This window comes from Nerophis lumbriciformis, linkage group LG39 (assembly GCF_033978685.3).
Source record: "Nerophis lumbriciformis linkage group LG39, RoL_Nlum_v2.1, whole genome shotgun sequence".
Taxonomy (NCBI): Eukaryota; Metazoa; Chordata; class Actinopteri; order Syngnathiformes; family Syngnathidae; genus Nerophis; species Nerophis lumbriciformis.
In genome coordinates, this window is record NC_084586.2 from 13,352,501 (window position 1) to 13,377,444 (window position 24,944).

At 39.1% G+C, this 24,944-nt stretch overlaps 1 protein-coding gene across 2 annotated transcripts in view; it reads right to left on the minus strand.

Annotated features, from left to right (window-relative positions):
* Positions 1-23,463, minus strand: part of sncgb (synuclein, gamma b (breast cancer-specific protein 1)) — a 25,103-nt gene extending 1,640 nt beyond the window's left edge. Inside the window, exons 1-5 of one of the 2 annotated variants that reach the window (XM_061931823.2) lie at positions 23,202-23,463; positions 2,665-2,706; positions 2,458-2,585; positions 2,341-2,358; positions 1,918-1,950 (exon numbers count right to left, since the gene is read on the minus strand). In XM_061931823.2, coding sequence (XP_061787807.1) covers positions 1,918-1,950; positions 2,341-2,358; positions 2,458-2,585; positions 2,665-2,706; positions 23,202-23,322 — 342 coding nt within the window. In that variant the 5' untranslated portion in view covers positions 23,323-23,463. The remainder of the gene's footprint in view (positions 1-1,917; positions 1,951-2,340; positions 2,359-2,457; positions 2,586-2,664; positions 2,707-23,201) is intronic. The other variant, XM_061931824.1, reaches the window with a different exon arrangement.
* Between the last annotated feature and the right edge of the window lie 1,481 nt (positions 23,464-24,944).

Consider the following 24,944-nt stretch of genomic DNA (forward strand, 5'->3'; position numbering starts at 1 on the left):
TGATAAAAACCAACAATACACATGTTTGTTGGAAAAGGAAAGACAAAAAATTAGTTCTTATAATTTAATGAAAATAATATTTAACAATATATATTTTCCAAACATACACATTTTTTAAAAATTCAACAATTTAATCATTTTCCAAAGGACAAACTCTACAACTCCCTAAATGGGAGATACATGTTTATGAGGAAAGGTTACGACATATAAATGTTACTTAGAAGACTTTATCATTTATGAATATTTTTTGTTATTTTAGAAATTATATAATTGATTAATGTAGTTGGGAATTTTTGTTGTTTATTTTAAATCTCCCTTAATAGGGAGATACATGCTTTCTGATGAAAACCAACAATATACATTTTTGTTGGAAGAGGAAAGACAAAGAATAAAGATAAATTCTTATAATTTAATGAAAATTATAATATTTAACAATATATATTTTCTAAATGTAAACATTTTTTAAAATTCAATAATTTAGTAATTTTCTAGAGGACAAACTCTAAAACTTCCTAAAAGGGAGATACATGTTTTTGATGGAAGGTTACGACATATAAATGTTGCTTAGAAGATTATATCATTTATGCATACATTTTTATTATTTTAGAAATTATATAACTAATTAATGTAGTTGGGAATTTTTTTGTGTTTAAAAAAAAAAATAATCTCCCAAATAGGGAGATACATGCCTTTTGATGAAACCCAACAATATACATGTTTATTGGACGAGGAAAGACAAAAATCTAAAATAAAATTCTGATAATAAAATGCAAATAATGATATTTAGCAATGTATATTTTCTGTACTTAAACATTTTTATTTTTTTTAAAAGTCATTATATAGTAATTTTCTAAAGGACAAACTCATACTACAACTCCTTAAATAAAGAGAACATGTTTTTGATGGAAGGTTACGACATATAAATTCCACTACATTATTTATGAACAATTCTTATTATTTTAGAAATTACATAATTGATTAATGTAGTTGAGAATTTTTGTTGTTTATTTTAAATCTCCCTTAATAGGGAGATACATGCTTTCTGATGAAAACCAACAATATACATGTTTGTTGGAAGAGGAAAGACAAAAAATTAATTCTTATAATTTAATGAAAATAATAATATTCAATAATATATATTTTCCAAACTTACACATTTTTAAAAATTCAACAATTTAGTAATTTTCCAAATGAAAAAGTCTACAACTCCCTAAATGGGAGATTTATGTTTTTGATGGAAGGTCACGACATATAAATATTACTTAGAAGACTATATCATTTATGAATTATTTTTGTTATTTTAGAAATTATATAATTGATTAATGTAGTTGGGAATTTTTGTTGTTTATTTTAAATCTCCCTTAATAGGGAGATACATGTTTTCTGATGAAAACCAACAATATACATGTTTGTTGGAAAAGGAAAGACAAAAAATAAATTCTTATAATTTAATGAAAATAGTATTTAACAATATATATTTTCCAAACATACACATTTTTAAAAATTCAACAATTTAATCATTTTCCAAAGGACAAACTCTACAACTCCCTAAATGGGAGATACATGTTTATGAGGAAAGGTTACGACATATAAATGTTACTTAGAAGACTTTATCATTTATGAATAATTTTTGTTATTTTAGAAATTATATAATTGATTAATGTAGTTGGGAATTTTTGTTGTTTATTTTAAATCTCCCTTAATAGGGAGATACATGCTTTCTGATGAAAACCAACAATATACATGTTGGTTGGAAGAGGAAAGACAAAGAATAAAGATAAATTCTTATAATTTAATGAAAATGATAATATTTAACATTATATATTTTCCAAAGTTAACATTTTTTTTAAATTAAATAATTTAGTCATTTTCCAAAGGACATTAAATGACATGGTGTGAGTTAGGTAACTGTCTTACCTCGCCGCCTTCGCCGCCTTGCTCGTATTCTCCCTGCGAGGAGAGAGACAGGAAGTTAGCCGCCGAGGCATCAAGGTTGCCATTCAACGTTTTGTTATTTGAGCTGAGTCAGCAGGGAGAAGCTCTTCATGCTTTATTGAGAGCCGTTAGTGCGTTGGATCAATTAGTGCGCTGTTGGATCAAAGCTGCCACCGAGGTCAAAAGTGCATCCTGACGCGTGTTTAAACGCTGTTAGTCCAATCAAACGCCACTTCCTGCCATCACTCTCACTTTTCTACCCTTTTTGACAGCCATCTTTGCAGCAGTACCGCTTTGCACCACAGGTGGTGACACTGACAAGTGCGATTAATGGCAGGAGTAGATTAGTGGCATGCAGGCCCCGCCCCCCTTATGTACCCCACATAGCCCCTCCCCCATAGGCACCTCGTTGACTGACTCCTCCTATCAGGGGGACACAAACCATACCACAAGAAAAAGGTAAACAACACATAACACATGTGGGAGGGGGGTGGTGGTGTTGTCGTCGCCATGGCAACCGACCTGGTTGATGAGCCCGGTTGAGGCGGCGGTGTTCTCCAGCCCCTCCACCGTGGCCTGCGACACCTCGTTGGCGCCGGACACAGCCGTGTCTGCCACGATGTTGGCCTGGTCCACGGTCCTGTTGGCCACTGCACGACCAGACCGAGGGCGGTGTGGTCAAAAGACGTGAAATGTGACGCGGAGGAATGTGTTTGAGGATGTACTTACCGGTGTTTACTGATGACACCACGCCCTCCTTCGTCTTGTTACCTGCACACAATAACACCAGGTTTTTGTCATCAGCTGACAACTTTAGCTCGCTTTATCAAACATAGACATCTTATAAGTAGACGCAGCATGGAGCGCTACTGCCTACTGGCGCTGACGAGACTCGGGGCCGCCATCTTGGAGTGGTGATCCGCTCCACTCAGTGCAATTCATTCGGCAGGAGCAATGAACTGTCAGTGCATTTAATTCATCTTACCTCACTGAATACCACTAATTTTCACGCGTTTTTTTGTCATACGTGTAGCTATGATAAAGGACACATGTTTTATTATTCATAGTTTGCTTAACAGAAATAGAATATTCTTATATGCTATATGTGACATACTTGCCAACCCTCCCGAATTTTCCGGGAGACTCCCGAAATTCAGCGCATCACCCGAAAACCTCCCGGGACAAATATTCTCCCGAAAATCTCCCTATTTTCAGCCGGAGCTGGAAGCCACGCCCCCTCCAGCTCCATGCGGACCTGAGTGAGGACAGCCTTTTTTCACAACGTGAGGACAACAGGATGACAAGAACTAAATAAAGAGATAAATTGTATTATTATGTTTATCTTACCTAAAAATAAATATATTAATTTAAAAAAAAAAAAAACTAAATACATTTTTACTATATTTTGCTAAAAACATCAAAATTAATTGTATTTTTATTTATATTTTTTCTGACTCCTTATTACATCCAGCCATAGAATTATACATTAAAATAAACATATTTGAAATAATTAATTTTAAATGATCATAATAATTCATTTAAAATGACCATATTTAATTATTAAAATAATTGCTTGTTTATCAACAACTTAAGCATTTTATTCATTACATTTTGAAGCTCTCAGAAGCCAAGTTATGTTATATTCATGTTATATTTATGCAAGTTTGAAGTATCAATTATCTAAACACAGTTTTGTTTGCATATTTTCAGGATGTAGATAATATATATATATATATATATATATATATATATATATATATATATATATGTATCAAATACTTGACTTGGTGAATTCTAGCTGTCAATATACTCCTACCCTTTTAACCACGCCCCCAACCACACCTCGCCCCACCCCCGACCACGCCCCCCACCCCCCACCTCCCTAAATCGGAGGTCTCAAGGTTGGCAAGTATGATAAGTGACCAGATCAAAACTGGGAATATAATCCCAGAGAAGGGGGAAAAAAACGGTTAGCTATTTTTAAATTGAAGAAACAATATGATGAGGTTATATATACATGCGTATATCCTACATAAACAATGTATGAGTACATTAGATATCTATATATCTTATAGACTGTATCTCTGTTGCTGCAGCAGCAGCAGAGTTTATTCTGTCTTGACACTTTGTATCGATATTTTCTATTACATTCTTCCCTTAAATGATCATGTTTACAGTGATTGTTTTATATGTATTTTTTATGTATGTCGCTTTAGATAAAAGCGTCTGCCAAATACTTCAACATAAACATATACAAACACCTGAAAGTCTTTATATCAGCTAAAACCACCAATCTGTTTCACTGGATTCAGAATAAAACCAAATTCTGTCTTACCCAACAATGTTAGTATTTGAATATTGTTACTTTGAAGACTTATTCCTGGTTACAATTATACTGTTAAGAAAGTATATATATTTTTCTAAATATATATTTATTTTTTATAAAATAAAATATTTAATTTAATAATTATTATAAATTATTATTTATAAAATGAGAATGCATCATAATCAGTGGCGGCTGGTGAATTTGGTTTTAGGTGGGGCTGAAAGTTTGTAAACCAAACCCCTGTAGGGGCGTCATCCTCCCCCAGAAGATTTATTTGTGATTTTCACATACAAATATTGAAGAGCTTTGCTCCTTCTCAACTCTGTGCTAATATTCTTTTCACAAAATACAACCAATAGTACGTTAATGTTAAACCTTACTTGTGAAAAGTAATCCCCCGATTCCTATTTTCAACAGTCCGGCATCTTTGTTTTCTACTTGACAACTGTCAGTTTAGCATCTTTGTTTTCTACCTGTCAACTGTCAGTTTAGCATCTTTGTTTTCTACTTGTCAACTGTCAGTTTAGCATCTTTGTTTTCTACCTGTCAACTGTCAGTTTATCATCTTTGTTTTCTACTTGTGTCAGTTTAGCATCTTTGTTTTCTTTTTGTCAACTGTCAGTTTATCATCTTTGTTTTCTACTTGTGTCAGTTTAGCATCTTTGTTTTCTACCTATCAACTGTCAGTTTAGCATCTTTGTTTTCTACCTGTCAACTGTCAGTTTAGCATCTTTGTTTTCTACTTGTCAACTGTCAGTTTAGCATCTTTGTTTTCTACTTGTCAACTGTCAGTTTAGCATCTTTGTTTTCTACCTGTCAACTGTCAGTTTAGCATCTTTGTTTTCTACTTGTCAACTGTCAGTTTATCATCTTTGTATTCTACTTGTCAGTTTAGCGTCTTTGTTTTCTACCTATCAACTGTCAGTTTAGCATCTTTGTTTTCTACTTGTCAACTGTCAGTTTAGCATCTTTGTTTTCTACTTGTCAACTGTCAGTTTAGCATCTTTTTTTCTACCTGTCAACTGCAAGTTTAGCATCTTTGTTTTCTACCTGTCAACTGTCAGTTTAGCATCTTTGTTTTCTACCTGTCAACTGTCAGTTTAGCATCTTTGTTTTCTACCTGCCAACTGTCAGTTTAGCATCTTTGTTTTCTACCTGTCAACTGTCAGTTTAGCATCTTTGTTTTCTACCTGTCAACTGTCAGTTTAGCATCTTTGTTTTCTACCTGTCAACTGTCAGTTTAGCATCTTTGTTTTCTACTTGTCAACTGTCAGTGTATCATCTTTGTTTTCTACTTGTGTCAGTTTAGCATCTGTGTTTTCTACCTATCAACTGTCAGTTTAGCATCTTTGTTTTCTACCTGCCAACTGTCAGTTTAGCATCTTTGTTTTCTACCTGTCAACTGTCAGTTTAGCATCTTTGTTTTCTACCTGTCAACTGTCAGTTTAGCATCTTTGTTTTCTACCTGTCAACTGTCAGTTTAGCATCTTTGTTTTCTACCTGTCAACTGTCAGTTTAGCATCTTTGTTTTCTACTTGTCAACTGTCAGTTTAGCATCTTTGTTTACTACTTTTCAACTGTCAGTTTAGCATATTTGTTTTCTACCTGTCAACTGTCAGTTTAGCATCTTTGTTTTCTACCTGTCAACTGTCAGTTTAGCATCTTTGTTTTCTACCTGTCAACTGTCAGTTTAGGCTGCTCGCTGGCTCCTCATCACCACTTCAAGATGGCGGCCGAATTTCTCGCGTCACAGCAGCCAATGCTGCATCTACTTATAAGTTGTCTATGGTATCAACAACTTTAGCTAGATGTATCAACAACTTTAGTTAGATGTATCCACAACTTTAGCTAGATGTAGCAACAACTTTAGCGAGCTGTATCAACAACTTTGGCTGGATGTATCAACAACTTTAGCGAGCTGTATCAACAACTTTGGCTAGATGTATCAACAACTTTAGCTAGATGTATCAACAACTTTAGCTAGATGTATCAACAACTTTAACAAGCTGTATCAACAACTTTAGCTATATATATCAACAAATTTAGCTATATGTATCAACAACTTTTGCTAGATGTATCAACAACTTTAGCTAGATGTATCAACAACTTTAGCTAGTTGTATCAACAACTTTAACGAGCTGTATCAACAACTTTAGCTCGCTGTATCAACAACTTTAGCTATATGTATCAACAACTTTAGCTAGATGTATCAACAACTTTTGCTAGATGTATCAACAACTTTAGCTAGATGTATCAACAACTTTAGCTAGCTGTATCAACAACTTTAGCTAGATGTATCAACAACTTTAGCTAGTTGTTGTCAGTTTAGCATCTTTGTTTTCTACTTGACAACTGTCAGTTTAGCATCTTTGTTTTCTACCTGTCAACTGTCAGTTCAGCATCTTTGTTTTCTACCTGTCAACTGTCAATTTAGCATCTTTGTTTTCTACCTGTCAACTGTCAGTTTAGCATCTTTGTTTTCTACTTGTCAACTGTCAGTTTAGCATCTTTGTTTTCTACTTGTCAACTGTCAGTTTAGCATCTTTGTTTTCTACCTGTCAACTTTCGGTTTATCATCTTTGTTTTCTACCTGTCAACTGTCAGTTTAGGCTGCTCGCTGGCTCCTCATCACCACTTCAAGATGGCGGCCGAATTTCTCACGTCACAGCAGCCAATGCTGCGTCTACTTATAAGTTGTCTATGGTATCAACAACTTTAGCTAGCTGTATCAACAACTTTAGCTAGATGTATCAACAACTTTAGCTAGTTGTTGTCAGTTTAGCATCTTTGTTTTCTACTTGACAACTGTCAGTTTAGCATCTTTGTTTTCTACCTGTCAACTGTCAGTTCAGCATCTTTGTTTTCTACCTGTCAACTGTCAATTTAGCATCTTTGTTTTCTACCTGTCAACTGTCAGTTTAGCATCTTTGTTTTCTACTTGTCAACTGTCAGTTTAGCATCTTTGTTTTCTACTTGTCAACTGTCAGTTTAGCATCTTTGTTTTCTACCTGTCAACTTTCGGTTTATCATCTTTGTTTTCTACCTGTCAACTGTCAGTTTAGGCTGCTCGCTGGCTCCTCATCACCACTTCAAGATGGCGGCCGAATTTCTCACGTCACAGCAGCCAATGCTGCGTCTACTTATAAGTTGTCTATGGTATCAACAACTTTAGTTCGATGTATCAACAACTTTAGTTAGATGTATCCACAACTTTAGCTAGATGTATCAACAACTTTAGCTAGATGTATCAACAACTTTAGCTAGATGTATCAACAACTTTGGCTAGATGTATCAACAACTTTGGCTAGATGTATCAACAACTTTGGCTAGATGTATCAACAACTTTTGCTAGATGTATCAACAACTTTTGTGACATGTATCAACAACTTTAGCTAGATGTATCAACAACTTTTGCTAGATGTATCAACAACTTTAGCTAGATGTATCAACAACTTTAGCTCGCTGTATCAACAACTTTTGCTAGATGTATCAACAACTTTTGCTAGATGTATCAACAACTTTAGCTAGATGTATCAACAACTTTAGCTCGCTGTATCAACAACTTTTGCTAGATGTATCAACAACTTTTGCTAGATGTATCAACAACTTTAGCTAGATGTATCAACAACTTTAGCTAGATGTATCAACAACTTTTGCTAGATGTATCAACAACGTTAGCTAGCTGTATCAACAACTTTAGCTAGATGTATCAACAACTTTAGCTAGTTGTTGTCAGTTTAGCATCTTTGTTTTCTACTTGACAACTGTCAGTTTAGCATCTTTGTTTTCTACCTGTCAGCTGTCAGTTCAGCATCTTTGTTTTCTACCTGTCAACTGTCAATTTAGCATCTTTGTTTTCTACCTGTCAACTGTCAGTTTAGCATCTTTGTTTTCTACTTGTCAACTGTCAGTTTAGCATCTTTGTTTTCTACCTGTCAACTGTCAGTTTAGGCTGCTCGCTGGCTCCTCATCACCACTTCAAGATGGCGGCCAAATTTCTCGCGTCACAGCAGCCAATGCTGCGTCTACTTATAAGATGGCTATGGTATCAACAACTTTAGCTAGATGTATCAACAACTTTAGTTAGATGTATCAACAACTTTAGCTAGATGTATCAACAACTTTAGCTAGCTGTATCAACAACTTTTGCTAGATGTATCAACAACTTTAGCAAGCTGTATCAACAACTTTAGCTAGATGTATCAACAACTTTAGCTCGCTGTATCAACAACTTTTGCTAGATGTATCAACAACTTTTGCTAGATGTATCAACAACTTTAGCTAGATGTATCAACAACTTTAGCTAGATGTATCAACAACTTTTGCTAGATGTATCAACAACTTTTGCTAGATGTATCAAAAACGTTAGCTAGCTGTATCAACAACTTTAGCTAGATGTATCAACAACTTTAGCTAGATGTATCAACAACTTTTGCTAGATGTATCAACAACTTTAGCTAGATGTATCAACAACTTTAGCTTGCTGTATCAACAACTTTTGCTAGATGTATCAACAACTTTTGCTAGATGTATCAACAACTTTAGCTAGATGTATCAACAACTTTAGCTCGCTGTATCAACAACTTTTGCTAGATGTATCAACAACTTTTGCTAGATGTATCAACAACTTTAGCTAGATGTATCAACAACTTTAGCTAGATGTATCAACAACTTTTGCTAGATGTATCAACAACTTTTGCTAGATGTATCAAAAACGTTAGCTAGCTGTATCAACAACTTTAGCTAGATGTATCAACAACTTTAGCTAGTTGTTGTCAGTTTAGCATCTTTGTTTTCTACTTGACAACTGTCAGTTTAGCATCTTTGTTTTCTACCTGTCAGCTGTCAGTTCAGCATCTTTGTTTTCTACCTGTCAACTGTCAATTTAGCATCTTTGTTTTCTACCTGTCAACTGTCAGTTTAGCATCTTTGTTTTCTACTTGTCAACTGTCAGTTTAGCATCTTTGTTTTCTACCTGTCAACTGTCAGTTTAGGCTGCTCGCTGGCTCCTCATCACCACTTCAAGATGGCGGCCAAATTTCTCGCGTCACAGCAGCCAATGCTGCGTCTACTTATAAGATGGCTATGGTATCAACAACTTTAGCTAGATGTATCAACAACTTTAGTTAGATGTATCAACAACTTTAGCTAGATGTATCAACAACTTTAGCTAGCTGTATCAACAACTTTTGCTAGATGTATCAACAACTTTAGCAAGCTGTATCAACAACTTTAGCTAGATGTATCAACAACTTTAGCTCGCTGTATCAACAACTTTTGCTAGATGTATCAACAACTTTTGCTAGATGTATCAACAACTTTAGCTAGATGTATCAACAACTTTAGCTAGATGTATCAACAACTTTTGCTAGATGTATCAACAACTTTTGCTAGATGTATCAAAAACGTTAGCTAGCTGTATCAACAACTTTAGCTAGATGTATCAACAACTTTAGCTAGTTGTTGTCAGTTTAGCATCTTTGTTTTCTACTTGACAACTGTCAGTTTAGCATCTTTGTTTTCTACCTGTCAGCTGTCAGTTCAGCATCTTTGTTTTCTACTTGTCAACTGTCAATTTAGCATCTTTGTTTTCTACCTGTCAACTGTCAGTTTAGCATCTTTGTTTTCTACTTGTCAACTGTCAGTTTAGCATCTTTGTTTTCTACCTGTCAACTGTCAGTTTAGGCTGCTCGCTGGCTCCTCATCACCACTTCAAGATGGCGGCCAAATTTCTCGCGTCACAGCAGCCAATGCTGCGTCTACTTATAAGATGTCTATGGTATCAACAACTTTAGCTAGATGTATCAACAACTTTAGTTAGATGTATCCACAACTTTAGCTAGATCTATCAACAACTTTAGCGTGCTGTATCAACAACTTTGGCTCGATGTATCAACAACTTTAGCTAGCTGTATCAACAACTTTTGCTAGATGTATCAACAACTTTAGCTAGATGTATCAACAACTTTAGCTAGATGTATCAACAACTTTAGCTAGATGTATCAACAACTTTAGCTCGCTGTATCAACAACTTTTGCTAGATGTATCAACAACTTTTGCTAGATGTATCAACAACTTTAGCTAGATGTATCAACAACTTTTGCTAGATGTATCAACAACTTTTGCTAGATGTATCAACAACTTTAGCTAGATGTATCAACAACTTTAGTTAGATGTATCCACAACTTTAGCTAGCTGTATCAACAACTTTAGCTATATGTATCAACAACTTTTGCTAGATGTATCCACAACTTTAGCTAGCTGTATCAACAACTTTAGCTATATGTATCAACAACTTTTGCTACATGTATCAACAACTTTTGCTAGATGTATCAACAACTTTAGCTAGATGTATCAACAACTTTAGTTAGATGTATCCACAACTTTAGCTAGCTGTATCAACAACTTTAGCTATATGTATCAACAACTTTAGCTAGATGTATCAACAACTTTAGCTCGCTGTATCAACAACTTTTGCTAGATGTATCAACAACTTTAGCTAGATGTATCAACAACTTTAGCTAGATGTATCAACAACTTTAGCTAGATGTATCAACAACTTTAACAAGCTGTATCAACAACTTTAGCTAGATGTATCAACAACTTTAGCTCGCTGTATCAACAACTTTAGCTAGATGTATCAACAACTTTTGCTAGATGTATCAACAACGTTTGCTAGATGTATCAACAACTTTTGCTAGATGTATCAACAACTTTGGCTAGATGTATCAACAACTTTAGCTAGATGTATCAACAACTTTAGCTAGATGTATCAACAACTTTAGCTAGATGTATCAACAACTTTAGCTAGATGTATCAACAACTTTAGCTAGATGTATCAACAACTTTAACAAGCTGTATCAACAACTTTAGCTAGATGTATCAACAACTTTAGCTCGCTGTATCAACAACTTTAGCTAGATGTATCAACAACTTTTGCTAGATGTATCAACAACGTTTGCTAGATGTATCAACAACTTTTGCTAGATGTATCAACAACTTTTGCTAGATGTATCAACAACTTTAGCTAGATGTATCAACAACTTTAGCTAGATGTATCAACAACTTTAGCTAGATGTATCAACAACTTTAGTTAGATGTATCCACAACTTTAGCTAGATGTATCAACAAATATAATGCAGTCACTGGTGACGTTTGACTCCGTTTCACCAATCAAACAGAGCCAGGCGGTCACATGATTAACTGCACATAAAGTTTCAGCGGCAAACAACAACAATGGCAGAGACAACAACGAACGCAAACACCCCTGGCCTCACTTAAAATTGATGTTCACGCTTCAGACAACCAGAAAAAGAGTTATGTAATGCGTTGTCTTATGTGTCTCCCCAAACAAGTGGACATTTCAGCTTACATGAACTGAACATCAGATTTGAGGAAGCACATGGCGGTAAGTAACGTTAGTAGATATTTTGGCTGTCACCGAAGGCTGATGTTAGCTTCCCTGCTATGAATCACTGTCAAATGTACCGTGTAGGGACATTTATTAATGCACTACAGCCTCATACACACACACACACACACACACACACACACACACACACACACACACACACACACACACACACACACACACACACACACACACACACACACACACACACACACACACACACACATGCATAGAAACACCAATCAGAAGTGCACAGTGTGTTCCCAGGTGCAGCCCACACCTATCAGTTTATGGTTTGCGTAAAGGCTAACTTGTTATTTACCTTTGTAATCTCTGCCTACTGAGCCTATGGTGCTGTTAAGTTATTGTGGCTCAATTTGCCTTAATTTTTTTATGTTAATGTATTATTATTTAATATATATCATTGTTTTAGTTGCTTAAGAGATATTTCTGGCTCTGAATTTGTTCATTGCTATTTTTATGTTTTTGTGCAGTATTTGTTGCCGTCATCATTAAACGAACAGGTTACTCATCAGTTACTCAGTACTTGAGTAGTTTTTTCACAACATACTTTTTACTTTTGCTCAAGTAAATATTTGGGTGACTACTCCTTACTTTTACCTGAGTAATAAATCTCTAAAGTAACAATACTCTTACTTGATTGCAATTTCTGGCTACTCTACCCACCTCTGGCTAGATATATCAACAACTTTAGCTAGATGTATCAACAACTTTAGCTAGATGTATCAACAACTTTAACGAGCTGTATCAACAACTTTAATAAGCTGTATCAACAACTTTAGCTAGATGTATCAACAACTTTAGCTAGATGTATCAACAACTTTAGCTAGATGTATCAACAACTTTAGCTAGTTGTATCAACAACTTTAGCTAGATGTATCAACAACTTTAGCTAGATGTATCAACAACTTTAGCTAGATGTATAAACAACTTTAGCTAGATGTATCAACAACTTTAACGAGCTGTATCAACAACTTTAACGAGCTGTATCAACAACTTTAACAAGCTGTATCAACAACTTTAGCTAGATGTATCAACAACTTTAGCTAGATGTATCAACAACTTTAGCTAGATGCATCAACAACTTTTAACGAGCTGTATCAACAACTTTAGCTAGATGTATCAACAACTTCAACGAGCTGTATCAACAACTTTAACGAGCTGTATCAACAACTTTTGTTAGATGTATCAACAACTTTAGCTAGATGTATCAACAACTTTAGCTAGATGTATCAACAACTTTAGCTAGATGTATCAACAACTTTAGCTAGATGTATCAACAACTTTAGCTAGATGTATCAATAACTTTAGCTAGATGTATCAACAACTTTAGCTAGATGTATCAACAACTTTAGCTAGATGCATCAACAACTTTTAACGAGCTGTATCAACAACTTTAGCTAGATGTATCAACAACTTTTAACGAGCTGTATCAACAACTTTAGCTAGATGTATCAACAACTTTAGCTAGATGCATCAACAACTTTTAACGAGCTGTATCAACAACTTTAGCTAGATGCATCAACAACTTTTAACGAGCTGTATCAACAACTTTAGCTAGATGTATCAACAACTTCAACGAGCTGTATCAACAACTTTAACGAGCTATATCAACAACTTTTGTTAGATGTATCAACAACTTTAGCTAGATGTATCAACAACTTTAGCTAGATGTATCAACAACTTTAGCTAGATGTATCAACAACTTTAGCTAGATGTATCAACAACTTTAGCTAGATGCATCAACAACTTTTAACGAGCTGTATCAACAACTTTAGCTAGATGTATCAACAACTTTTAACGAGCTGTATCAACAACTTTAGCTAGATGTATCAACAACTTTAGCTAGATGCATCAACAACTTTTAACGAGCTGTATCAACAACTTTAGCTAGATGCATCAACAACTTTTAACGAGCTGTATCAACAACTTTAGCTAGATGTATCAACAACTTCAACGAGCTGTATCAACAACTTTAACGAGCTGTATCAACAACTTTTGTTAGATGTATCAACAACTTTAGCTAGATGTATCAACAACTTTAGCTAGATGTATCAACAACTTTAGCTAGATGTATCAACAACTTTAGCTAGATGTATCAACAACTTTAGCTAGATGTATCAACAACTTTAGCTAGATGTATCAATAACTTTAGCTAGATGTATCAACAACTTTAGCTAGATGTATCAACAACTTTAGCTAGATGCATCAACAACTTTTAACGAGCTGTATCAACAACTTTAGCTAGATGTATCAACAACTTCAACGAGCTGTATCAACAACTTTAACGAGCTGTATCAACAACTTTTGTTAGATGTATCAACAACTTTAGCGAGATGTATCAACAACTTTAGCTAGATGTATCAACAACTTTAGCTAGATGTATCAACAACTTTAGCTAGATGTATCAACAACTTTAGCTAGATGTATCAACAACTTTAGCTAGATGTATCAATAACTTTAGCTAGATGTATCAACAACTTTAGCTAGATGCATCAACAACTTTTAACGAGCTGTATCAACAACTTTAGCTAGATGTATCAACCAATCATCACTTTACCTCCCCGACCTCGTTCTCTTGACATGAGCAATTGTTTCTACCACCTTCCTTCCATGTTAGCCCTCTGTTTCAGTGCTAGCCGACGTTAGCTTCTTTTGATATTAGCCAAAGTTTCTACCCTGTTCTTTTGATGCCAGCCAATCCGCTCCTCTGTCTCATTGATGTTATCAAGTTAGCTCTAGCTAGCCTGTTCTGCTGTTGTTAGCCAGTTAGCTCCTTATTTACACCCCATTACTCTGATATTAGCCAAAGTTTCTACCCTGTTCCTTTGATGTTAGCCAATCACCTCCTCTGTCTCATTGATGTTAGCTCAAGCTACCTTGTTCTGTTGTTGTTAGCCAGTTAGCTCCTTACCTACTCCCCATTTCTTTGATATTAGCCAAAGTTTCTATCCTGTTCCTTTGATGTTAGCCAATCAGCTCCTCTGTCTCATTGATATTAGCAAGTTAGCTCTGGCTACCCTGTTCTGTTGTTGTTAGCCAGTTAGCTCCTTACTTACTCCCCATTTCTTTGATATTAGCCAAAGTTCCTACCCTGTTCCTTTTATGCCAGCCAATCAGCTCATTTGTCTCATTCATGTTAGCAAGTTAGCTCTAGCTAGCCTGTTCTGTTGTTGTTAGCCAGTTAGCTCCTTACTTACACACCATTTCGTTGATATTAGCCAAAGTTTCTACCCTGTTCCTTTGATGTTAGCCAATCACCTCCTCTGTCTCATTGATGTTAGCCAGTTAGCTGTAGCTACCTTCTTCTGTGATTGTTACACAATTAGCTCCTTACTTACACCTAATTTCTTTGATATTAGCCAAAGTTTCTACCCTGTTCTTTTGATGCCAGCCAATCAGCTCTTCTGTCTCATTGATGTTAGTAAGTTAGCTCTAGCTACCTTGTTCTGTTGTTAGCCATTTAGCGCATTACTTACACCCCATTTTTGTGATATTAGCCAATGTTTCCACCCTGCTTCTTTGATGTTAGCCAGTTAGCTCCTTAGCTACCTTTTTCCTTTTGGTGTTAGCCAACCAGCTCATCCGTCTCTTCAATATTAGCCTCTTAGCTACGTTGTTCCTTTTCATGTCCGACAATCAGCTCTTCTGTTTCAATGTCAGTGTCTCTTGATATTATTAAATGTTTCTACCGTTTCTTCAATGTCAGGAAATCAGCTGCTTTGTCTCGCTAATGTTAGCCACTTAGCTCTTCAGCTATCTTGTTTCTCAGATGATATCCAAGCAACTTCTCTGTTTCAGTCTTAGCTTCTGTCGACCCTGCTTCTCTGTCTCTTCGATGTTAGCCAGTTGACTAAATAGTTACCCTGTTCCTTTGAAGTTACCAATTAACTCTATGTTTCGATGTTAGCCAATGTTTCTACCCTTTGATGCCAACCATTTCCTCCGTCTCTTCAGTATTAGCCTCTTAGCGACCTTGTTCCTTTGATGTGGGCCAATTAGCTCCTCTGTTTCAATGTTAGCGTCGCTTGATATTAATCAGCGTTTCTGGCCTGCTTCTTTGATGTTAACCAATCAGCTTCTCTCTCTTCGATGTTAGCCAGTTGGCTCTTAAGCTATCTTGTTTCTTTGATGTTAGCAATTAACTCCTATGTTTTGATGTTAGCCAACATTAGCTTCTCTTGAAGGTAGCCAAAGTTTCTACACTGTTACTTTGATGTTAGCTAACCAGCTCCTCCGTCTCTTCGATGTTAGCCAGTTAGCTTCTCAACTAACTTGTTCCTCGACGATAGGCGATCAACTCCCCCGATTCAACGTTATCGTCTCTTGAAGATAGCCAAATTGATGGATGGTTACCCTTGAAAACTATAATGTCTCCAAATGTGTTGAAAAGGAGGAACTCGCCCCAGATATATCCATCCATTCATTTTCTACCGCTTGTCCCTTTCGGGGTCGCGGAGGGTCCTGGAGCCTATCTACATTTTTTAAAATTTATAATAATATTTGGACCAGCTACACATTCCTTTGAGAAAAAATCCCCTCATCACTAGCCTTGGTCCACCCTTGTAAACATTCGTTGACCACGGACTCTTTGACCCACTGGACTTATCTACTCTTTTACTATAAAGAGAGTGAATAATTCTTTATCTGGGCTCACTTTGATAAGACAAGACCGACCTCTGACTGTACAACAAAAGAACGAAGGCGGACGCTTGCCTCTCTTCTCCCTTATCTTCCCTGCTTTTGCTTCTTTGTCTCGTCTTGTCTCGTCTTAACTTCTGGCAGCCTCTTTTTAGACTGCTCCCCAAAATCTAAACAATGGAATTGATCCACTGGCCTCTCGACAAAATTGACAAGATCTTCTCGACGAGAAACTCGGGTTCAGGGGAACCTGTCGGTCCTGACTGAACATTTGTTGCTGGGTACACGACGGACTCTCGGGAGAATTTGAGGGTCATGTGCCTGGCGATTCTTTCCGTCGAGGACTACGACACCTGTTCATGGACTACTACTATACAGGTACACACACATACGCCCCACGCCCCAATGTTCGCCGCTTCACCCCTTGTGGTGTGATGGATAACAGAGCACCACCCCTTGGGCTTCAGCTTTGGACTGATATGCCCGCCCCCTACTGTCGTTGCAAGTCTCGAGTTTTGAATCTGGTAGCTAAGGCTGCCTTAAAGAAGCCGCATGCAATAAATCAAAAGGCATTAATAAATCATGTTCTTTTCCAATACCTCTACAACTGATAACTGTAGTTCAGCCGGGATATGCTCATTTCAAAATTTCAATGCCCCGCCCTTCACCGTTTGGCCAATTAGAAAGTCCGTGAGTGTGTCACATCCAGGTTCCCAGTTCGTATCGCCATTGTCGTCTGGCTACTGCCACTGGTAAAGTTACTAAACATGTCAGACTTCAGTAAATCTAAAAGGCGTTGTTATGATTCTCAACTTATTCATGACAAAGCCAGGAACAAAACGAGGATTTGTAACGGGGATGCCTTTGAAAGATGGAGACGATTGAAGGCGGAGAAGATTTGTTCATCTGACGCCAAACTTGCTAATTTCCTCCTTGATAGGTAAGTCAGGCATTTACGTTTTCTTATAACTTGTAATAAATGGAAATGGACAATTCATCGTAAACTATGTTGTCCAATACAGTCTATGATCTTGTCTAACAAAGCTAGTATGTTCCTGCAACGAATACTTAGTGTGATGGTGCTTTGCTCCTAGTGTAATGCTTACTGTGCTAGCCCGGTCAATGACACATCGACATACAGGTTAACGTGTCCTGGGCATGACGTTAAAGTGCATCGGGCAGTGGAGGCTCCTCTATGGGGTCTTTGGGCACTAAGAGGTTAACCCCTTTACTACTGTTACCCCAGGTGGCCCTTGGCAAAGGCCTAGTACCTGACTGCCCCTTAGCCAGGGATACGGTGAAGACCTCAACGGCGGAGCAGGCGGAAGACGGTAGATGTAAGAACCACCACAACGGCTGCGATGGCGAAAGAAGGCACCCCCACATCCATGTGGGCCCAGTTATGGGGAAATAACGACCCAAGACCTCAACGGTGGAACAGGCGGAGGATGATTGCTAACCCTATGGAGCGGGATGGCGGATGAAGGCTGCAGCAGAAAAGGGTCCCCAGTCGTCTTGGACTCCATGCCACTGGACCCTGACCCGGATCTGTCAAGGATCGTGCGGTGACTGTCTGTGCACCAGTCTCCCCACGTTAAACAAAGTCACGCACAGGCATCCTCCATAAAGGGATACCCCCCTACCAGGAGGATAGTCATACTCGCTTCGAGTGACCGCCGATGATAGGTTAACGGGGGAAATATATGCCCGTTAGCCTGTATGTCCATGTGTATTCCAATTGACAGGGCAAAATATAATTTCGACAAATAAAACCTATGTGGACATGGGTAGTGTCAGTTAGGAAATGGGTTCCAAGATGACGTTTGTCATCATGGCAATGTCAAACGTATGGAGACAGCCAAATCACATGATAAAATAATTCCTCATTCGTGTAGCCTATAGGCATACCTTGGTAACATGTCTTCTCTTTAGTTCTTTTACATGAGGTTGCTAAGCTTCCTCTACTTATTTTCACCAGTATAACCATTGCTAGTGTTGGTTGTAGTTTGTTTTAGTCTTTGTTTTCTGATAGTACTGACAATAACCATATGATCGCCATTTGTTGTGATATTGTACGCCATACTTGCCAACCTTGAGACCTCCGATTTCGGGAGGTCGGGGGCGGGGGCGTGGTCGGGGGTGCGGCGGGGGGCGTGGTTGGGGGCGTGGTTAAGATATATATATATATATATATATATATATATATATATATATATATATATATATATATAAGAAATACTTGACTTTCAGTGAATTCTAGCTATATATATATATATATATATATATAAATAAAATAAATACTTGAATTTCAGTGTTCATTTACAAACTACAACTCACAAACACTTTAGAGTTAGGCTCCACCATCAGAATTTGTACTTAAACTTATAAAGATCACATGGATATTATTCAGTGAGTTGATTCACCAAAACTAACCTGTTATACAGGAGGAAAAAGCACACAGGACGTTTCAATTGTTCACAGACTGGTCGCGCTCATCAGAATGACAAGACACTTCCGGTCTGCAGTTGATAGCATTCAATTGGGAAGAAACGCCCTACTGCCCCCTACTGACCAATGTGAATACTGATAAATGTGTAATGACAGCTCCAAAAACGAATTCAAACCACAAAATAAAATAAATAAATCAACACAAAAATGTGACACATTATGGGTGGGTCACATATGCATGTACAGTAGATGGCAGTATTGTCCTGTTTAAAAGTGTCACAACATTGCTGTTTACGGCAGACGAACTGCTTTACGGTAGACACTGTTGTTGTGTGTCGTCAACACGTCACTCAGGTCCGCCTGAATTTCGGGAGTTTTTCGGGAGAAAATTTGTCCCGGGAGGTTTTCGGGAGAGGCGCTGAATTTCGGGAGTCTCCCGGAAAATCCGGGAGGGTTGGCAAGTATGTTGTACGCAGGCATGACGTACTTCCACCTAAAAATAGCCTAATTTCTGTATAAAATGTGTTGGTTAGAGATTTGTTATGGACAAAACGCTTGTCTGTTTAGCTATTATGGTCCTGGGCTCGATCCTGCGCTCGGGATCTTTCTGTGTGGAGTTTGCATGTCCGCGCTCGGGATCTTTCTGTATGGAGTTTGCAAGTTCTCCCCGTGACTGCGTGGGTTCCCTCCGGGTACTCCGGCTTCCTCCCACTTCCAAAGACATGCACCTGGGGATAAGTTGATTAGCAACACTAAATTGGCCCGAGTGTGTGAATGTGAGTGTGAATGTTGTCTATCTGTGTTGGCCCTGTGATGAGGTGGCGACTTGTCCAGGGTGTACACCGCCCTCCGCCCGAATGCAGCTGAGATAGGCTCCAGCGCCCCCCGCGACCCCGAAGGGAATAAGCGGTAGAACATAGATGGATGGAAGGGTCCCAGCACCTCAACTCCTAGTGAGAGGCTGGGGAAGATTGAAGTTCCTTGGAGTAGCCCAGTCCATCGAGCTGGATTTGGCTGCGTATCTGGCAACCTCAGTCAGGGAGAGTGGGAGGGGACTACAGAATTTTGACCATGACCATTTCTGGCCACAACATTACATATGGTACCTTTAATGCACGGGCTTACCAGGGGCCCCGATTTTGACGGCGGAATGAAATGATTGGTGTTCATAGCTGTCAATCTCAAACAACCAAGGCTCGTTTTGCGATTGTGTTCTCTCTGATTCTCTCTCGGCTGCGTGGTTTTTGTCTACTGCTGCGAGCACGGCTCAAACCCACGTCGCTCTTGTGAAAGAGCAGTGTACTACCATTGAGCTAAAACACAGGCCGTCTCCCGCATCGCCAGCACTTTACTTGAAATTGACCGGCTTCTGTTCCACTCATGAACACAATTATTTGTAAAATGGGTCATATTGTTTACATGGTAATTGTCAGTGACGTGCGGTGAGGTTGATGGCTAGTGAGGCACTGACTTCATCACAGTCAGATTTACAAACATATGAACCCTAAAGAGTATCTTATTCACCATTTGATTGGCAGCAGTTAACGGGTTATGTTTAAAAGCTCATACCAGCATTCTTCCCTGCTTGGCACTCAGCATCAAGGGTTGGAATTGGGGGTTAAATCACCAAAAATTATTCCCGGGCGCGGCGCCGCTGCTGCCCACTGCTCCCCTCACCTCCCAGGGGGTGATCAAGGGGATGGGTCAAATGCAGACGACAAATTTCATTACACCTAGTGTGTGTGTGACAATCATTGGTACTTTAACTTAACTTTAACTTTACACATACAAACTGTAGCACACAAAAAAGCACATTTAATAAAAAAAACTTTATTATGGTCTTACCTTTACTTATAAATTAAGTCCATGCGCCGCAACTAAAGCCCTCACTTAAACTTTCCACGTGCAAGATTGAATCTATTTAAAAAAGTGTAACCGAGGGTTTATAAATGTCGCCTATACTGTATGAAACTACAAAATAACAAACACGGAGGCTCCAGTTTACACGAGGACCACTTTATTTACCTTCTTTCGAAAACCTCCGCAACGTGTCATCACTTCCGCTCTTAGCGCCTTCAAAATAAGAGCTCAAGGCATATACTGTATAACAGCGCATAACAGGAACTTAACATCACAAAGAGGAAAGCCCATGAAAATATGTTACAAAAGTTATTTAATAAGAAGCCACAAAGTGCAAAAACAATAATGTTCGTGTTGGAGGAGTTGTGAATTAGGTACACCTGCAGTCTGCAGGTGTACCTAATGTTGTGGCCCTGCAGTCATTCACAACTCCTCCAACACCAACATTATTGTTTTGGCACTTTTTGGCTTCTTATGAAATAACTTTTTTAAATAGATTCAATCTTGCACGTGGAAAGTTTAAGTGTGGGCTTTAGTTGATATAACAATTCTACGGCGGGGGTGCAGGAGGCGGGATTACTGGAGCCTCAGCCAGTGCGTCTTTTGCAGCCATTTTATGATCGCTCAGCACAAGAAATACGTTACACACATACAGTTGTTGACAAAATACACTGTACATTATTATATACCTCAGCTACCTAAACTATGGAAATGTATAATATAATTCATATAGCAATACAGTCTCACTGCACAGCAGGCCAGCAGTTAGCCGAGTCCGGAATCCATGTTGAGGCACTGAGTGACGTGCCTCCACTGGCTGCTGTTCACCGCACCGTCTCTTCTCAGTATTTGAACGGCAAATGTGAAAATTCAACGATTTTGAATAAAAATAATCTAAAACTGGTGAAGTTAAATGGAAAATAACTTTATAGTATAATCACTGGATACATATAACAATTAAATTTTTTTTTTTCTTTTTACATTTTTTTTTTTTCCATGATGGCAGGTGAGGCCCCGCCTCACCTGCCTCTAGTGATTGCACGTCACTGGTAATTGTTATATATTGTATATATGATATAGACATAATATAATATAATACATCAGTATATATAATATACTCTACATATATTATGTAAATATTACGTATATATGTATTTTATATCGCTATATATAGTCCATTTATACCTGCATTGTCCTTTCCATCCTTACACTTTCCATCATTGCAACTGAGCTACTGTGTGGAACAATTTCCCTTGCGGATCATTACAGTTTGTCTAAGTCCAAGTCTAATATTTTGGCCACAGTTTGAACAGTAACACTGTGTTTGAAAATCTACGTGATCTTGCTCCTTCCACGTTAACCAATTAGCTCGTCCCTAGCTCAATCGTCCCTTTTGCTCATAGCCATCCATCCATCCATCCATCCATTTTCTACCGCTTGTCCCGTTCGGGGTCGCGGGGCTGCTGGAGCCTATCTCAGCTGCATTCGGGCAGAAGGCGGGGTACACCCTGGACAAGTCGCCACCTCATCGCAGGGCTGCTCAGAGCCAATCAACCCTTTTGTGTCTGCGCTATCTCCAATCCTTCTTCTCCGGTTGCGGCCAAACACCTCAAGATCCAAGATGCTTTATTATTGTCCAGTCTTTAACATGTACAAGACACATAAGAACTGAAATTTCATTTTCGGCACAGTCCCACTAAGAGCAGACATACGTTACAAGGGGACAAGACGAGACCGCCGAAGATCTCAAAGTTCGACACCAGGTGTAGTCCCTCCCCGCCTTCCCCGGTGTTTCCGCTCCTCCGTCCCCGTTTCGGTCGCTGGCGTTTTTTTTGCACTTTGCTCCCGGTGTGTGTCGTGCACACGCGCCGCTTACAAGCAGATTAAAGGCACTTATTATTATATAATCCCAAACCGGGGTTATGTTACGGCGAAGGGATGAGCGTCGCCCGTGAATCATGGCGGCCGCACTTTCATGCGGGAGGTGTCCTTCTTCTCCGCACCGTCTGGTCACACACACACACACACACACACACACACACACGCACACACACACACACACACACACATGCACGCAATGACACAGCTTCTTTTTTTCCGGAACATTTTTTTAAGTAGGGCTCTCTGTACCCCTCCCCAGCTTGCACCTCTTCCTCCAGCATCACCCAGCACACGTCACCGTCCCTCCGTCCGCGATGTGACGTAACACCACCACCCCCCCGTCCCCTCCCCCCCTTCTCCTCTTCATCCCTCCATCTTTCCCACCCCCCCTCCCCCCGCAGGGATGAAGGTGTTAAGTCATCCGAGCGGCACGCGAAAAAAGAGCGAGGTGGCGCAGTGCTCGTGCCTTTTTTTACCGTGTAATTCATTCCCCCCCCCCGCACCCCTACAGCTCCAACCTTGTGTTCCTAATATCGCCCCCCACCCCCCCGCCTCAGAGTAACCTTGAGATGTGACGCAGTGACATTAAAACCTTGCCGTGGTTTTCCACCATCTTGTCCAAAATGCGCCACTTCTTGTTCTGCACCCCCTCAACCCCGTGTGTGTCCCCGGCCTTACCGACATACATCACCCCCTCTTTGGTCTTGGCCGCAGCCTCCTCCATGCCGGCCTTGGTCTTCTCGGCGGCGGCCACCACGCCCTCCTTGGCCATGGAGAAGCCCTTCATGAGTGCATCCATCGTGGGGCGACGACACGGCTGCTGCTCCCCGGAAAAAACTGGGCCTGGACGTGCGGGTGGACCGTGTTGCTGCAGGACAGTGAGCGATGCGCAGCGCAGGATGGGAGATGTCACACTGTGTGTGTGTGTGTGTGTGTGTGTGTGTGTGTGTGTGTGTGGTTGGCTCCGCCTCCTCGGGATGCTGAGAAAGGAGGGGGCCGAGCAGCCACGAGGCGAGGAGAGATGCTGCAGCATTTTCCACATCCAGTCCCGGTCTACCCCTGCGCGTCCCATCGGGCTTGATTGACACGTCGCCGTGGAAACACCTCCCGGAAGATGCTGATCCGGCGGTTACATAACGGCAGAGCAGATTCTCCTGGGAGATGATGCCATGTACAACCCCCCCACCCACCCACCCCACACACAACCCCCTCTGACTCGACACGCTTGATGCAAATATTTCATTTCTTTTTTTATTGCAACCACTCCCGCAGTCGTTTCAATAAAAAAAAAATAAAAAAAAATGCTGAGTCGTGAATATTTTTGAGTGCAACGCTTTTAAGGTCTGGACATTTTCGGGGGCTGGTGCTCAAGCCAGAAACAAAAATTAATTTGATTATTATTTTTTAGTGCCCGAGAGCCCTGGTGCAGGGGTTCTCAAAAAGATTTTCCAGCTCTGTTTATCGACCTGTCTAAAGTAGGGTTGTACCAGTGACGTGCAGTCACTAGAGGCAGGTGAGGCCCCGGCTCACCTGCCATCATGGAAAGAAAAAAATGTAAAAATATTTTTTTTTAATTAAATTGTTATATGTATCCAGTGATTATACTATAAAGTTATTTTCCATTTAACTTCACCAGTTTTAGATTATTTTTATTCAAAATGGCTGAATTTTCACATTTGCCGTTCAAATACTGAGATGAGAGACGGTGCGGTGATCAGCAGCCAGTTGAGGCACGTCACTCAGTGCCTCAACATGGATTGCGGACTCGGCTAACTGCTGGCCTGCTGTACAGTGAGACCGTATTGCTATATGAATTATATTATACATTTCCATAGTTTAGTTAGCTGAGGTATATAATGTACAGTGTATTTTGTCAACAACTGTATGTGTGTAACGTATTTCTTGTGCTGAGCGATCATAAAACTGCTGCAAAAGACGCACTGGCTGAGGCTCGCCTCCTGCACCCCCGCCGTAGAATGCATGGCAACCCCTGACGGGAGTGTTATATCAACTAAAGCCCACACTTAAACTTTCCACGTGCAAGATTGAATCTATTTAAAAAAGTTATTTCATAAAAAGCCAAAAAGTGCAAAAACAATAATGTTCGTGTTGGAGGAGTTGTGAATGACTGCAGGGCCACAACATTAGGTACACCTGCAGACTGCAGGTGTACCTAATTCACAACTCCTCCAACATGAATGTTTTTGCACTTTTTGGTTTCTTATTAAATAACTTTTGTAACCTATTTTTTATGGGCTTTCCTCTTTGTGATGTTAAGTTCCTGTTATGCGCTGTTATACAGTATATACCTTGAGCTCTTATTTTGAAGGCGCTAAGAGCGGAAGTGACGACAGGTTGGAGTGGAGCGGAAGTTTTTGAAAGAAGGTAAATAAAGTGATCGTCGTGTAAACTGGAGCCTCC